The sequence below is a fragment of the Embiotoca jacksoni genome, unplaced genomic scaffold, assembly GCF_022577435.1.
Source record: "Embiotoca jacksoni isolate LCO1_2020_lvr unplaced genomic scaffold, fEmbJac1.0.p SCAF_1, whole genome shotgun sequence".
In the NCBI taxonomy this organism is placed as follows: Eukaryota; Metazoa; Chordata; class Actinopteri; family Embiotocidae; genus Embiotoca; species Embiotoca jacksoni.
In genome coordinates, this window is record NW_027185229.1 from 21,847,948 (window position 1) to 21,865,620 (window position 17,673).

Sequence of the window (17,673 nt, forward strand, 5' to 3'; positions counted from 1 at the left end):
TAAAATGCAATCCCCGAGTTTTCAAACTAAAACTTGGTTCAGCAGAGTTTTAAAAAGTCTCCATTTGAGTGATTTAAAAAGGCTGGAGTCATGTAGATGCCAGGTGTATACATAGCAAAAGTTGTGCATTTTAAAATGTGAATATTAGTGTGGAAGTAGCCTCAAATCTGTGCAATGCAATGTCACAATGCTTGGTGCTTCATTGCTAAACACGAGCAGGTGCAAATTTCCAGTGAATTACTTTGTTAAAGGAATACTGTATTGCTACTGTTTACTTTGTGAAGATAAAATAGGTGCTCCCCTGACAACTTTGTAAAATGGTGACTGTGAAAATTACAAACTGCTGTGCAGCGTTTTGGCATCTGATAAGCCTGGAAACACATTCTGTGACTGAAACTGGAATTCCTGAATTGTCTATAGCACCTTTCACCCAACACTTACACCTGAAGCAGCACAAAGCGCCGCTTTCGGTCTAAAAAAAAAAAAAAAAAAAACGATACGGGAAAGCCCTTTCCTCACAATTGTAATGTAAACTGTAAAAAAAAAATACATTGTCCATGAAAGGAATCAGAGGCAGGGGAAGGGATGTTCTTTGTTTCCAGCGGCAACCTCCAGAGGGTTTCCAATCAGAACACAGGAAATCAGGTCCATAAAGATGCTTTATTGTAATTGAAGATTAAATGTGATTTTGTACAAGGCTGGGGTTCTGCAATGAAAGGAAAGGAAATATAATTGGCCCATGTCAATTAAATTGCCCTGACCTAAGTGCTAACATAGTAGCTTATTCAATTATCCTGGGTAGCCATAAGTACCTACAGGCTAATTTAAGATATACGAGTGACCTTTCAGTCTAAGAAATTTAATGAATTTAAAAAAAATGTTTAAACTGCCACTTAACATACTTGCAAGTTCCCATGTAGCTCTTTGTGGAAACAATCAAAGTAAAATTAGACACGATTATGCTGAGATTTGTGCTTTCATTGAGTGACGTGGCTTTTAAACCAGTAATAGAGAAAATGGCAAAGGGCCAATTGAAATAATCTGTGGTGTCATCTAAAATCCTATGTTGGTTATAATGAACAGTATAGCTTCTCATGCCATCTCTGCCTTCCTCCACTCCCCCCCACCCGCCCCTTCACCCGCTCCCTCCACCTCCCCCAACCACCTGGCCTTGCCTCTGAGCCCGCTGACTGACCAGATGCACCCTGAACAGAGCAGTTCTACAGGAAGAGAGAAGGGGAGCCATAGGTGATCATGGGTGAATATTTAGTCAAATGTAGTTTTTGACAGCCCATTTTAAGATGAAAATAACCCACTGCCTGTGTGTAGTGTGTGAAGCGACACATAAACAGTCAAGGTTGCCACACTGTCGTATTTCAAACGGGAAAGCTTGTTTGCGTCAACATATTCGCGGGCTTTTTACCCTTTGCAGTGTGAGAAACTAAACACACACCGTGGAGGTTGAACATTTTTACATTTCAACCGCAGAGAATCTGTCGGCTCCCGCACACTTCACCCTCTGTAGCATGTGAAACACACACGTACACCCGCACATACACACACACACACACACACACACACACATATACACATATATACACACACACACACACACACACACACACACACACACACACACACACACACACACACACACACACACACACAGACAGACAGACTGCCCCTCTCATGGACTGGTATTGTGTTCAAAGGGCCTCATATATTATGTCATAAATTACCGGATGTAAAATTGTTTTTTCTAATTTGTATTGATTCAAACCAATGAATACACTTAGTCATAAAATCCTTTATTTATTTATATTTGTTCAAGATAAACATGATTTATTCCTCCCACATCTTCATTATAATTGATCACATATTGAAGAAAAAAAAAATGTCACCATAAAAAACAAATAGCACTTTAGTTTTATTGTTAAATGTGATCTAGCAGAGTTAAATGGCAATTGCTTTTCTTTATTTTATATATAATATGCTCACTGTATTGCTTATAAAAATCAACATCTGTCAAGTATGTTCACATAAACTGTCATGGCTGTATTGTTTTAAAGACGCAATAATGTTGTGTGTCCACCAGGCCTGCTGGATGAACACGACCACCACACAAGTGGTTCAGTGTTCAGGAGTTTGCGTTTGATTGTTTATGGGGGCAATGAAAAGGGGCAGGACCTTCCCCTAATGAACTGTTTGTGTTTATCCCGACGCATTTGCTTGTTTGTTTACCGAGCCAAGTGTCTGTGGATTCTCACACGCTGATCTTGTTCTCTGAATTGTTGGTAGTCTAATTAAAAACAGATTAATGCTTTATTTACCCAGGGCTTAGAGTGAATTTAGTGCGATCCTCTGCACTTTCTAGTAAGTCAACTGGTGGAGGGAATAATAGGCAGGAGCGACTCAAGTGTGCAGGCTGCCACATCTCAGCCAGGCACCATTATCCCAACCTGCATTGTCCCTGCTCTGCCACTTGTTTGTGAGCCCGGGCATAAATCAGACAGCGATTTAAGTTTAACTCAGTGAAGATGGAGCGCAGAGGATAAGAGAGTAAGAAGAGGAGAGAAGAATAACTCATTCATGCTTCTCAAGTGTCCCCCAATGGGTTTGCTGGCAAAGGGAGAGCTGAGCTGGCATTAAGGAACTGAGACAAAAGAGGACTTCAGAGAAAGACTCCTACAAGATGGGGAGGAGGGGGGGGGAGGAGGGGTGGTTAGAATAAATAATAAAAAAAAAAAAACATTTTAAGGGGAGATCCCCAATTCTCTTGAAGGGGTAAGAGGGGAGGGTGGAACACCCCTCCTCCCCCAACACACAATACACACTCTCACACATGCAGATGAACACACACACACACGCGCGCACACGTTTGTCTCCCCTGGCACGGCCTCTTGTTTAGCCTTTAGGTGCCAAAGCAATTAGTTATGTTAATTGCAGGGTCCATTGCCGGTGAATGCAGGTTGAATAGGGCCAGTCAGCAGTGGATGATTGGCCGGGATCCATGCGGGGAAAAAAAAAAAAAAAAAAAAAAAAAAAAAAAAAAAAAAAAAAAATGAGTGGGGGGGGGGGGGGTGGTGGTGGTGGGGTGAGGGTGGGTGGGTGGGGGGGGGTTGTGACGTCGGCCTCGTGAAAAACAGAGGAGAGGACAGTGTGTGGGAAAATAGGGGCGGAGCTTGAGAGGAGAGAGAGAGACGGAGAGGGTGGGAGGCTCAGAGCTGGAGAGAGCAGGCGAGAGAGCGGACGTGAATTCAACGAGGAAAAAGAAATTGGGAGAAATTGAGCACAACGGCAGAGGCAGACTGAGAAACGGAGGTAGTAAGAGTGAGAAGTTCACATGAGAGGAAATCAAAACGGCAAAGCCAGAAGGAAAGTAAGTGAGAGAGAGAGAGTGTGTGTTGTTGTTGTTGTTGTTGTTGTGGTGCTGTGCTGTGCTGTGCTGTGCTAGCTGGTCCGCTCGGTCATCTGTCTCCATCTGGGTGCCATCTGTGTCTCTGGCTCTGGCCTTCGCCGCACTGGAGCTCACATATGTGGGAATGCAAACACATGCCTGACATATGAAGGCGTGGAGCCACAGAAAGGGACAAAAAGCCAAGGATAAGAAAGCACACACACAAAAAAAACAACAAAAAAACCCAAAACCCGCCACTGCAAAGGACTGAAGAGTGGACTCTACTGGAGTGGAGGTAGGAGTCAGCGTCTGTCTGTCTGGGTGGATTTTCATTTAAATACGGTTCATCTAGCTCTCAGTGAGTGAGTGAGTGTACTTTGGCGAACAGTGCGGTTTGTGTGTGTGTGTGCGTGCGCGCCTCTATTTGTTTGTTTGTGTGTGTGTGTGCGCGCACGCTTCATCCTAAATCCCAGAGCTGCTCTGTACTGTACAGATGGTGCTTCATCCTTTCCTCTTTATCTCTTCACCCTTGTTGACTTGAGGCCGGAGGGAAGCTCCCTCTACCTATATACAAGGACAACTTCAGCTGCCACATGGACACATTACCGATCACTGTCAAACATGTGTCCTGTTTTGGTTTAGAAATAGGAATTTACCGAGCAGGGTTTTCAGGAAGAATTTCTCCAGACAAACTGAAATACAGATTTTCTTCTCCTTTTTCTGTCTATTTTACTCCTTGGAGTTTCTTTTTCCTCATCTTTCCATGTTTGGCATAACGTTGGGGACGTCAGTAGCAGTTATGTATTTTGTTTTAAGGATGAGGGCGTTTGTTTGACATCTCAGTAGACAGAATGATTCCCCTAAAAGCACAGCTTCAGTGAGAAAGAAAACAGCCAAAACCTGGAGCTTCCCGTGGTTTCTTTCTTTATTTGTCAGCTCTCCCCACATCCCACCGTTCTCCTCCACTTGTGGCAGTAAAAGAAGAGTGTAATCGAGCTGGAAAGGGGTCAGACTTTCTGTTTTTTTTTTTCTTCTCCTTAAAGGTGCCTTAAGTGTAAACGGCAACAACAGCGGCCTCGGCAAGATAATTAAACTTGAGCTATGTGATTGGGTTTGTGTGTTAAAGGAGCTTATCTCCCTCAGCTGTCATTTACTCGGATAGTAATCACTTATTCCAACACGGCAAGCCTAGCAGAATAAACTAGGTAAAGAAGACATGTGCATCTGTTGTGGAGTGTGGCAGACATATGGGGAGAGGAGGGAAACTGCTGTCTGTCTTTCATGCTGTGCCTACACACTGACATTAATGGGAATACGGATCCCAGTGCAAATTGTACAGTTGCAGGTACTCTGTTGGAGGAAATGTTGTTGTTTTTTGTGCCTGTGGAGGAGGTTCGTGAGCGAGATAGAGAGAGAGAAACAGACAGAGAAAAGACAGAGAGAGACCTGGCCAGTGTCACACCAGGTCAGTCCATCAGGGAGATAGGAGAGACTAACTGTCAGCTGCACAGTCTCAAACCAGAGACCCCTGTCTGGTCTGCTGCACTCCGTCACACTCCTGACAACAGGCGGATAAGTCTGTGTTGTGTTTGTGCTGAGGACTTTCCCAGCTTTTTTTTTTTTTTTTGAATTGAGAATTTTTATCCAGCTTCATTTCATTCCTGACGGGCAGATTTTGTCTTGGATTTATGTGGCTTTGAAGTTTTTTTTTTTTTTATCACATACTTGATAAGTGCATGTTTGAGGAAGCCAGCCTGTCTCGTCTCCATGTGTCTCCCAGGTGTCTCGCAGACAAGGCGTCTGCTGAGCTACAAGGTTGCTTGTCTTATAACCCTCAAACCCAGCTGTGAGTTTTTCTCTGTTTTGAAAGTGTCATAGAAAATAGAGGACCAGACCACCGTGACCCCCCCCCCTCCACTCACCACGCTATTATCTGAAGAATTCATCCGCAGAATATCCCCCGTTTTTCAGCATGCACATATAACGCACAGAATAGAGCAGCTGCTTCAAGAGCTTACTGCAGGAAGTGCTCTATTAGTTCCAGTGGCGAGGGGCTGTGATATCTTGCCCCGGGGGTTTGTGCATTTCAATGTGTGTGCTTCCTATATCGTATGTTTCTGTGCGTGGACATGAAAGAGTCAGGTCATTTATTGAAAAGAAAGTAGCCCGTCACCACAAGTAGCGCCTTGAATGATTGTTTCGTCACGAGTATGCTGGGATGTATTTGCGTCAAGGAGCACCTGCAGGTCCTTCCATCTCTCCTGTTGCAACACTATTGACATTGGATCCTCTCTCCTTGTCCTGAGTGAATGAGTCAGAGTGTTCTTGCAGGGGTCTGCTGACCTTTTTGCCAGCCTGAGGGACCTGCTCGGTGACCCAAGACAAGAGTTTTATTTACCGTGCTGCTTTAGTCTGAGAGAGAGGATCAGCACATGCTTAAAAATGCTGTAAAATTATCTTGGTGGATTTCTTTTCTGAATTTAGATTTAGCGGCTGTGTAAATACAAGAATACCACTTTTACAGTATATTTGTGGTTGATGAGAGAGATTAGATATAACCTGCAGTCTGGAGATGCAGATAGAATCAAAACAACTAGCTCAAAGCAACTAAAAAGTGTGCATGGTTTTGTGGGTGGCACAGAATAAGTTGATTCTCAGTTTATTCAGCAGCATTTGCTTCCCCCTCACCTTCCACGGAGTCATTTCTATGTTGGTTAAGATGAAAAAATATAATGCAATGTAGCCCTAACGCTAAGTTTTCCAATACTTCACTGAGGAGGCACACAGACAGAAGGAACATTGCTTTTCTGTGGGCCCTTGTGAAAAACCTGAGCAATACGATGCATTTATACTTTCCTGGGTAGACACTGTAATTTTCCATTGCAAAACCCAAAAGGCAAGAGGTTGATACTGAATGGACGAAAAAAAAAAAAAAAAAAAAACATGTGCGGTGTTGTTAGGTGTGTGGGTGGACAAGAGACTGGTGGCGTTGCCTCTCTCTGTATGAATTGTCTGTCATAGTCATTATTTTCTCTCTTTTTCTCCCTTTTCTACCCTCTTTTTTTATTCTGAGAAAGTGGGGATACAAAAAAAAAAAAAAAAAAAAGAAACTCCCTCCTCTTGCCTATAACGATTTGGTTAAGATTGAAAACTTCAACAATGCGCGCCCGAACAATTGGATTGTACAACATTCAAGTTGTATTTTCATCCTGCTTTGCCGCTGTAAAGCACTGTGTGTTATAAGACAGGAAAAAAACAAAAACATGGGCTTTTAAACATATGTGCTCTCAAAACCATACAGTACCCAAACAAAGAGATAAGACTCATCACAGCAGACTTCTGCCCACACACACACACACACACACACACACACACACACACACACACACACACACTCTGGCTATCTGGCTATGTCTCATTCCCCACATTGTTTTGAGCACAGCTGGCCTCTTTGTTTTACTTATCTGTCTCTCTCAGCGGTGGTTGAGCTCAGGTCTTTTATACAGCTGGGATAAGCTTGCCCACAGCCCTGTTTATGAGCTGTATGGCCCATTCCCACTGCGCTGCTCTCAGCTCTGATTCAACGCCTCACCAAAACCTAACTGCGACAGATTAGTCATGTGTATCGTCAGTGTTTGAGGAAAGGATAAAGTCTTTGTTTTACTACAGTGCAGTTAAATTTGTTTGGTTGTAGTTGGCCCCTATGCTTTGCTCACGAGCTCAGTGATGCGTTTTACTTCATGTTTGATCAACAGTATGTGTTTGAAAACCTGTTCGGAGAAATGTGAACACCGTATGCCATGATATTCCCTGTGATGTGACAGGTAATGTCTTGGCAAAATACTGTTTGTTTTTTTTTGTTGTTTTTTTTTCCCATTCAGTTTTCAGAGAGCCTTAAAGCTAAAAGGGAAAATCTCCAAAGCGACTGCCGTGTTTACTGTGAAGACAGTCCTCATTCAAAACTCAGGATTATTGTTCATGAAATGCCGAGTCGGTGTCAAGAACGGCAGTGTGATTGTCTTCAGCATGGCACGTGGTGATGGCAACATCTGGTTGGACCTGAGCCCAGGCCATTTGGCTGTTAAAGCCTCTGACACCTGGTCCGACTACAGACCAGCCTTAGTGTGGGCTTTGTTTTCTCATGTCTAGAGCCTGTATTTAGTTTTATAGACTACTGTAACTAACTAGTTCAGCGTTTAAGTGTGTCTCAGTGTGTGTTTTAGTTTATGGAGTTGAGGAAAAATAATATTTTGCCTGGCTGCGGTGTAAGTTGATTGTCTGGGTTTATTATATATAGGAGACATCTCGTCTTCGTCCTCCAGACAGACACAGTGATGGATATCAGTGTGTGTCCTGGGAACTCTGTAAGTCTGTTCTGACATCATCATCATCATCATCATCATCATCATCATCTTAAAATGAAACGTGGCGGGGGCAAAGAGCATAAGGACAACACAACATCATTTTAATGCTGCCGTGCACCTGTAAATGCTGTTGCTGAATGTTTACCACGAGGCGGTTTTAGGTTTAAAGACTCAACAGGCTCATGGTGATTGATAGGCAGGCTAACCAATTAGTTACACAGAGGTGAGAGGGGTTGTAACCGGATAGGCAGATAATCCACTGACCCCGGTGAAGGGCAGCTGGTGTGTATGTGTGTATGTCACATCTTTTGTGATTTGACTTCATGATTGACAGATTATGCCACTGTTGTTATCTCTGTGTGTGTGTGTGTGCGTGCGTGCGTGCGTGCGTGCGTGCGTGCGTGCGTGCGTGCGTGCGTGCGTGCGTGCGTGCGTGCGTGCGTGCGTGCGTGTGTGTGTGCGCGCGCCCCAGGCAGGCCATTTCACAGGCGTGTATGTGTTACACCAGGGATAACTGTCCCCTCTCCTCTCAGCCGATGACAAACTCAACACCTGGTAAATGGGGCCAACACACACACACACACACACACACACACACACACACACACACACACACACACACACACACACACACACACACACACACACACAGACAGGCATGATGACACACATCCACTTCCACCTCCATCCCTCGTGGCCCAGCTGTGTGTGACGCAGTCGACTGTATGAATAACACACATTCATTTGACCTATTGACAACGGAGCCTGAAACAAGAGGCCAAATGCAGCTCCGTGTGGAGTGTTCACTAGATAGATGCAGTTTCAGCCCTACGTTTAGGTCGATTTAAGTTATGGTTCTTTATGAAAGAAGGACGTGCTTTAAATAGCCTATTTGTTATTTAAAGTTGGAAAAAAATGATCAGAACACAGTCTTCCCTATAATAAGCATTGGTGCCACAGTAAGTCCTGGCCTTGCTGATACAGTGGGTCGCAGCAGTAAACAGAGACAGTAATCTTGTCTGTAGTGTTTTCGAGTGCTTTTAAGGTCAGCAACTTCAGTTCCCATCCAGCCACTCTTCTCCCTGCGGTCTGACCTCATATACACATGGGCACTGTCTGACCTCTGCCAAACCTCCCCTCTGCTTCCAGCATCACATCACTGTACTTCTTTTTACTGCTCATTCTTAGTTTTTTTTTTTTTTTTTAGTTTTTTTTATGGACGACGTCTGTCTGCCTCGCAGTCCCCTCTTTCTGTTTTTTTCAATGTGCCAGTAAGTACATTTCCATCCCTGGGTCCCCTTTTTTTTTTTTTTTTTTTTTTTTTCTCAATATGTGGCATGCTGGATTACCAGCAGTGTTTTTGTAATTATCTCCCTGAATGATTAGGTTATGCAAGGGCTTGTGATGAATTCACTTCTGGGACACAACTGTGCTCCTTCACATGTGTGCGAGGAAGTCCCACACATGCTTTCTGTCTTTTTTTTTCTTTTTTTTTGTCTCTCACTTCACCTCCATTTCACCCACCTCCCCTATGCATTTCTCTTCTAAAGTCATCCCTTCTTCTTCTCCCTGTATACACCTCCCCATCACTCCACTTCCCAGCAGAGTGAGGAGCAGTGTTGACATTGGATTTTATCCAAATATGTAGTCTACGGGGCTGGAAGGTGGTAATGAGAGCCAAGAAAAACAGCCTGGCTCGGAGTCTGACAGCCAGGCTTGTCTTCCTGATGAAACCAAATGAAAACAGTATTTTCTCTCCTTGTTATTCCCTCCCTCCCATCCTCCATCTTTTTCTCCATGCTGCTTGTGTTCCTCCTTTTCCACCTCTGGAGCCTCTAATTTGCAGACAGATTTCTTCTTCCGATTGCTGCTTGTGTAAGAGTCTTGTGTGGTCTTGTAAAAGCTGTCTCTATGATATTACATTGGCAACTTTTGGATGATAGTGTCTTGATTAGGAATGCCAAGTGATGGCAGAGACTTAAAATGAATGTAATAATTGTCATGAATATGTGCAATGTCATTTATTTACTCAAATCAAACCTAAATTTCCTGTTTTAGTTCAATATGGAATAAAATAATGCTAGTATAGATTTTATTTAAAACAGTTTGCAATGCATAGGTCGGGCTGTATTGGAAACCAAATTACTGTAAACTACTTAGCACATTTTTTTATATATCAATACTTATAATGGAAACGTGTAAGTCCCACGAGAGCGATAATATACCTTTTAAGTTGATTGAAATAAGCAGAGGGGAAACAAAACTCTCATAAACCTGCTTTGAATTACTTAAGTCATTAAAAGTGTTGTTAAGCTTTGAGGTTACAACCACTATCTGACAGTGTCACCGTGCACTGCTGAATTATCTGTTGTATAAGTGCATGTGGTTTTGTGAGTGTCTGCTGCATGCATCCTTGTGGTGTGTGTGTGTGTGTGTGTGTGTGTGTGTGTGTGTGTGTGTGTGTAGGTCAGGAGGGAGCGCAGGATAGAGGAACAGATGTGCGCTGTATTGTGGCTGTGTGCGTGGACGGACGGGGACCAGGTGCAGCCTTTGTCTCCGCAGCATTTAAGTCCACTCGCTCGCATTCAGCTGCCTCGTGCCTCCCCTCCTCTCCTCTCCAAGCCCCCCCCCCTCCTCCTCTCCTCTCCTTGGAGGGAAGGCAAAGATGTGTGTGTATGTGGGCTGGGGTTGCCTTGGCTTAGAGGAGGAGGCTCCAGCAGTCCCTTCGCCCCCCCCCCCCCCCCCCCCCCCCCCCCCCCCCCCCCCCCCCCCCCCCACTCACAGGTGACTGTTGGAGGTCCCAGCTGGCCCGGCTCTTAGCCGATTAGATCCATATGCTACAGGAGGAGGCGAGAGAACCTGGTTAATTTTACAATCAGTAGCTCTTGTCTGTGGTTTTAGTTGGATTTTTCCCATTGTGTATGATATCAAGTGCTCCGTAGATGTTCAAAGTGAGGGATTATTTTTTGTTTTGTTTCAAACGGTGTGTGTGGCAGGAGGTGATTATGATTTTTAGGCTTTCGAGAAGTGCACCAGGATATTAGGACATACACGCGTGCGCTGTTTTATTGAGATTTAGAAAGTTCAGTTCTGTGCACTCGGTTATATTTGCAGCCTTGTCTCTTAACGAGCGCAGAGGACGCTAACCACTCATGATAAAAGAAACATACGCTTGTAGCAACAAGTTATCTTACTCACATGCGTTTGCTTGCAGGAACAGGAACACGTGACTCCTAAGTTATATTATATATCACAGCATTTTTCTGCCAGAAAGCTCCAGAAGCTAACTGCTCTCTTAACATTTGAGTTTTGTTTTCCTTTATAAAGCATGAAATACACAAAACCTGTTTCATAACGGCTTTAGATTGCGGTCCGCTGAGCTAAACGTGACCCATTTGTCTAACGTACTTCCCAAATTCGCCTTTTTTTTTTTTATTTTTTTTTTTACTTTAACCAGTGTTCTCCATCATCTCAAGAAAGTCTCTTCACTCGTAGAACCAAAGTTATAATGTAACCACACGATTTCAAGCTTTGATTCAGTGAGCTGTGTGTGCGTGTGCGTGCATGTGCGTCTGTAGGCGTTAACGTGTGTGTCCTGAGCCCACATCGTTGTTATCATTGCACATGCCGTGAATTTTCTCCTGCTCTCTGATAAATTAGTCAGGCCTGTGCTACATCTTCTCTCACCTCATCTTCAGTGACAACACGGGGAATCGCAGCACGGCACACGTACGCACACGCGATCCCACCAGGGCCTCACAGCTGTCAACCTTTTACACAGAGTTTAGACTTCAGCGTTCCAACATGAGCCTAATAGACCCGAACGCTAAACACGTTTGTGTATACATCGCGTCAAGTGTGATCGTTTTCTGTCTTCTCACTCGTTCCAGTTTATCCGTCTTCACTTTACACGAGGAGATAAATGAATGTTTACGGAGCCTTGTCTTTTTTTTTTTTTTATTTCTGATTTCATCTTTTTAATTGACTGCTTTCACAGTTGTGGCTCAACAGGAACAGTCACATTATCTCTCTCTCTCTCTCTCTCGCCCTCTCTCTCGCCCTCTCTGTGAGCCTCATTCTGAATCATCACCTGCAGCAGCAGAAGCAATTATAGCCCGCTGAATGTTTTAATGCAGACGAGCGTCACCTGGAGCTGAACAAACAAGGAACACCTGGCTAGCAACAGCCATCACCACAGATGTTACTTTTCCATCCTTGCGACAACAACCGTTTTAGAAAGCAAACAAGAAAGCCAAAGCAACTTCAATGATTATAAAGTTTTCGTACCATCTTTTTGAGACGACGTGAGAAGAGACGAGAACAGCGACGCGGACCGGTGCGAGCAGAACGGTTTTTGGTTGCGTCGGCCTGCGCGAATGTGCGAGGAATTTCCAAAGGGTGTGGGTGATGAAGGCAGTTTTATATTCAGCAGGCGTTGGTCTGCTCGCAGTGTTGTCTATGCATCGTGGCGTAGATTTCCGTGTAATCCCGTTGATGTGTGGCGGCGAGGCGCTTTGTGTACCTTCCCCTTTGTTCCATTAGAGCGAGGATGACAGGTGGCATTTAGACCAGACAAACACCCCACATCCTCCTCTAAGCCAATATTCACCTGAGTTAACATTGGACCACTTTGTGCACTCTGTGTGTTTTGCGGCTGCTGTGACAGCTGCCTCCCCCGACAGCCCTGTGACTACGTACAAGGGACTCAGGTGCTTGCGAGCCGGATGAAGTCATCCAGCTACGGCGCCGTCTTAATTGACGAGCAGAGGCAATTCTCTATGGGCTGTCAGCAATACACGCACACCTGATGTCTCCTGTTTTGGCCGTTACCTCCGGCTCGGCTAGCGACAACACGCCATGCCACGTCTTAAGATCGTCCGAACGCAGCTGCAACCTAATTTCTCCGTTTCACGCTGAAGTAGGTCACAAAATACGGTACAGGGACGATATCTAATTTTCTGTGGCATCATGAATGCACAATTGGCCTTTTACAAGGATGACGGTCAATTCGGACACAAAACACACGTTTCACTGCCAGCGGAGGACTGTCGACGATGTGTCAACAAAGAACTTGCGAATACATTTTAGTGCGAGCTGAATGCCCAAATCTGAGCGCTCGTCTATGTATAAAGTTGTTTACGGGGTAGCAGTATTGACACTAAGGCCATATGCCCCGTTGATTCTGTTATTGAGATGTCAGTCTAATTTCCTGGCCATCCGGATGAAGTGTGCGTAGGCTTTGAAACCGGTGTGTGTGTGTGTGTGTGTGTGTGTGTGTGTGTGTGTGTGTGCGCGTGCGCGTGTGCTGCAGGCTGCTTCCTGCGGTGCACTGGCAGACAACAGTGTGTGGTGGGTATGACAGCCCAAATGTCTGCATAGATCCCTCCTTCCTGCCCCCCTGTGTTGGTGAACAGGTGGAGCGATGGCAGGCAGGCCACGGGGCTGAGAAAGATCGAGAGGGAACGAGGCGGAGAGGGAGTGAAGGCGACGAGGACTGCAAAACATTAGGAAGAACAGTCCGAGCTGTACGATGGGGGTGCGGACTTTACAGATGAGTTGCGAATGACAAGTGTGCAGGTAAAGGGACGCGAGAAAAAAACGGGGGGGAGCGAGACGTGTCGTCAAGACTGCAGCAAAGTGGAAGCTCAGCCGACTTGAATTGTTTCTACGTGTTCAGATTCGCTTATTTTTGTGATGGAAATATTCTCTGTAGGTTTTCCCTTTTAAATTACCTGCTGACAGCTAAAAACCTTCCAGCCTTTATAAACGAGGACCCTGTGTGGCTCAAGGCCATGCAGAGTTCATAGCTGTGAAAACGACATAAAGGGTGCCATTGACGCCACGGCCCTAAAACCATGAAACCACATTTTAAAAAGCTGCTCTCTGCTGACCCCATGACCTGCGGGGACCGGGCTTGTCTATTAATCGTCAATTCTCGACGCAGTTCGAAAAGTCTGATCCACTCTAAATGGAGACGGGACCCGGCCGTCATGGCTCTCCAGGAGACAAAGACGGCTCCTGATCCCACATCTCCCCACTGCCCCCCCCCCCCCACCCCCACCCCGGCCCCCCCATTACACCCGCTCCATACCCCTTATCTGGTGGTCTCATTCACCGTCAATAGCATATTGAGAAGTTGCGTTTAACATTCAAAAGCTTCGCCGATCTTGTTAGTAAAGCGTGAAATAGCGCCGTCCCTTTCTCTATCTGACTCTCTTTTCTTTCTTCGCCCACCTCCCCTCCCCTCTTTGCCTGGGGGGGCTCAATGAGGGGGCATTCTACTTCCACACAATAGACTTCTTCAGCATTTCTTCTGTTATTGATCTGAATGGGTGAGAGTGCGGGGCTAAACTTTAGACATCTGGCTCTTTGATGGGGGCAGGGTGGTTGATGCCCTGGCAGTACGTGTTGTGTGATGTGAAGTGGGTTGAGAAGGGATGGAGGTGGGGCGGGGGCATTTTTGTTTTCCTTTGTAACCAGAGGCCTGCAGCTTTTGCATTGATTTTAAACTATATTGAGCTTCAACATGAAGTTAAAGTTTTGTCTTTTTGTTGTGCTTTTTTATTTGTCATGTTAATGCTGGCTTCTTGAACGTATTTATAATATTGCGTGCGCGCCGTTTGTTTTAATATGGAATCTTCCCATGTGAAAATCTATTCTATTTCAAAAGACCATATGTTCAGATTTGCTGCGGGTAAAAGTAATTTTTTTTAGATCTGTGCAGTTAAATTTCGGTAGTAAAAAAAAACCTGGTTTTGCTTTTCACTCGCTGCTTTGCCCACAGGACCACAACAACCTTTTTAAAAGCGCTCTGGTTTCTGACCCACAGTTGACCTCCTTCCTCTCTCTGTCTCTCTCTCTCTCTCTCTCTTCCTGCAGACAGTAGAGAGAAGAAGAGCCCTGCCATGCCCGGTTCTCCTGTGGATGCTAAGACTCATTCCAGATCAGCCCCCAGCAGCAGCAGCGCCAGCTCCACAATGCCACCCCTGCCTTCTGTCAACCCCAGTGGCCCTCGCCCGGCCTCTTTTTCCACCACAGCATGTAAGAGGCATTTTAAATTCTCTCTTCGGGAATTTGTCTGGTTAGCTCTCCTTCCGTTTCAGCTCGTCGTTTTAACCTCAGGCTTTATTTATATTCTTAATCTAAAAAAATTGCAGACACTTTTGACTTGGAAACACATGTGATGCTCAAATTTGAGGGCAGTGTGCTGAAAACACATTTTAGATAAATAATGTTTCGTCTGATTGATATAGTGAGAACATCTGGCCACTCTCGGCAGATTTCATCCAAATTTCTCCCCTTCTTTCCTCTCACCTCTCCTCCCCAGTAACCAACGGGAATCATCATTCCCCACCAACCCTGAATGCAGTGCCATCGCCACCACAGCGTTACAGCAACGGACCATCCTCTTCCTCTTCCTCATCGCTGGCTAACCAGCAGCTGCCGGCCACCTGTGGGGCTCGCCAGCTGAGCAAGCTCAAACGTTTCCTGACCACGCTGCAGCAGTTTGGCAACGACATTTCCCCTGAGATTGGAGACAGCGTCCGAAGCCTAGTTCTGGCCCTCGTGGTAAATTCTTTCTCTGGAAAAAAAAAAATGAAGCATTGTCTTGGAGAAATTCATTTCAAAGTTTTTCATTTTCATGATTTTTCTTAACCTTCACTTTCCCTGTCTCTTAGAATTCAACAGTTACCATTGAGGAGTTTCACTCACGGCTTCAGGAGGCCACCAACTTTCCCTTACGGCCCTTTGTTATTCCATTTCTCAAGGTAAACATACCTTCACCCTCCTCGCCAGTCTTCTTATATTTGCTTTGTATTATTCTGTTGGTTTACTCCCTTATTTCCCTGCTGCAGATGTTTTCCTCCCCCTCAGTTGCATGATCAACCCCAGAAAAACAAGCGAAACAAAAGCTGCTAGACCTCAACTTAACCCCAGTTCAGCTGTGATGGAAACGTAACCGATTCATAACACTTTGTTGTGTTTCCAGGAGACAATGCAGTAGTCTAATAAAAGACTTCTGTGTTTTTTTTTTTCCGTTTTTTTTTTCTAATTGAATAGACAGCTTTGGTTATAAGTAACCATCGAGATTTGCGTGTTAACTTGACCAGCAACAGATGAGTGTGTTAAACGGCCCCTTGAGCCCTTTTGTAACCAGGGGAGTCTGCAAGAGAATACTTTTTAGGAGCTCCCCTCAGTAAAGCAGCCCATAAATCTTCAGTGAGTTGTACCGCTGTACTTCGACTTTTTCCACACTTACCTCTTAGTTACCGTTGGAGCGCCTTCATCTGTCTGTCTGAGGAGGCTGAGACAAGAATCCTGTGTTCCCCTCCTTCTAACTAATTTATTACAAGGGTGTGGGGTCCCCACAACTTAATTCCAACTCTTTGAGAGTCGTCGCTCAAGAAAGAGATGGAACAGATGGGACAAAGTCTGTGAGGAAGTGGAAAAGAGAGGGAGAGAGAGAGAGGTTGGTGAGGAGGAGAGAAGGAAAAGTGGAAACTCGGAAGTGTGAAACATGCCTATAAAGTGTTCCCTTCCCTGTTTTATGGTCTTCAGTGCACCATATGGAGCCGCTGTCCCGTTAAAAGAGCATTCAGCTGCCGAGGCGCCGCCAATCTAGCATCCGCCCTGCTGAACCCCAGAGAGCCCCCTGCTCTACTGACACACAGCACATGTGTCCGCTAGCTGGGGCCCCAGGGAAGGAAGGGATGCAAAGGAGCATGGGAGACGGGCAGAGGAGAAAACGGGGGTGTCATGGAGAGTAGACCATAAAGCACAAGTATCCGCATCTGTAGGGGAAAGTACGGGAGACGCTGTGAGCTTCGGTTGACCACGACAACAGGGGGCTCAAGGTTTAGGGAATTTGCTGGATAATGGTTGAAAGTTTTGGGTGGAAGGAGGTCAGTCACTAAAGGAGAATGGTTTGGTTATTTAGTTGGCTGCTCAAGAAGAGGGAGTGAGGAAGTGGTGTAATTGCAAACACACTGGCGTCTGTTCCTAATTAGGGAAATGCAGGGAACAAAAGCGAGATGGAAAGATTCGACGGAGACGGTCACAGATAAATATTGGAAAAAGATAGAAACAATGAGAGGATAAGGAAAAAAAAAAAAAGAAGCCTGTTTGTCATTTGTTTTGAAATGTTTCCGAGCCTCTGTATCACCATGCATGCTTGTGACCAACATATTTTGCTCGGCACTCACACAGTGTGCAGGAGGTCAGTAACCAACATCGGCGAAAACCCCATGCCGTTTTCATTTTGACTGAGCCGCAGCCAGCATGGAGGCAGCCACAGAACAACACCCAGACCCAGATTGGGCCTTACAGCCAGACCTCAAGGAGTCAGTGCCCCCCTCCCCCTCCCCCCTTAAAACCCACTTTTCCTCCCAGCCAGGCGTCTTCCTCAGGAGGCAGATCTGCACTGTGTCTCTTAGCTGTGCTGCAGCGTGTGTCGTACAGTTCTGGTCTGTTTGCTGCAGATGTCCCCTCCTGTTCCTCACCGGCATGCTGCCTGGTGTTTCTCTTGATCCGTTTCTCTGAATGTATATTTGAGGAATAAGTGATGAGGCTGCGCGATGCGAGCGACAGAAGTTGAGCTGAAATTGGTAAACCGTTACAACTATGCAGAATGAAGTAAATACGGTCTCCGGATTTTCGACATCGGATAAATTAGAATGCAGCTTCACAAACATTATTTCTTCCCTGCCAGGCAAACCTTCCCCTGCTGCAGAGGGAGCTGCTCCACTGTGCACGGGCAGCCAAGCAGACCCCAGCTCAGTACCTGTCCCAGCACGAGCACCTCCTGCTCAGCACTACTCTGGCCTCCTCCCCAGACTCTTCTGAGCTGCTGATGGAGCCCCCTGAGGTCGGGACGAAGAGACACAGCCCCGGCAGGTTAGAAAAAAATAAAAA

General features: G+C 45.5%; 1 protein-coding gene across 3 annotated transcripts in view; it reads left to right on the plus strand.

The window, feature by feature from the left end:
- Positions 1-17,673, plus strand: part of cbfa2t2 (CBFA2/RUNX1 partner transcriptional co-repressor 2) — a 37,848-nt gene that overhangs the window by 12,686 nt on the left and 7,489 nt on the right. Inside the window, exons 1-5 of one of the 3 annotated variants that reach the window (XM_069147636.1) lie at positions 3,207-3,379; positions 14,641-14,802; positions 15,089-15,330; positions 15,441-15,530; positions 17,471-17,655. In XM_069147636.1, the coding sequence (XP_069003737.1) occupies positions 14,667-14,802; positions 15,089-15,330; positions 15,441-15,530; positions 17,471-17,655 (653 nt within the window). In that variant the 5' untranslated portion in view covers positions 3,207-3,379; positions 14,641-14,666. The other 2 variants (XM_069147645.1, XM_069147625.1) reach the window with 2 other exon arrangements.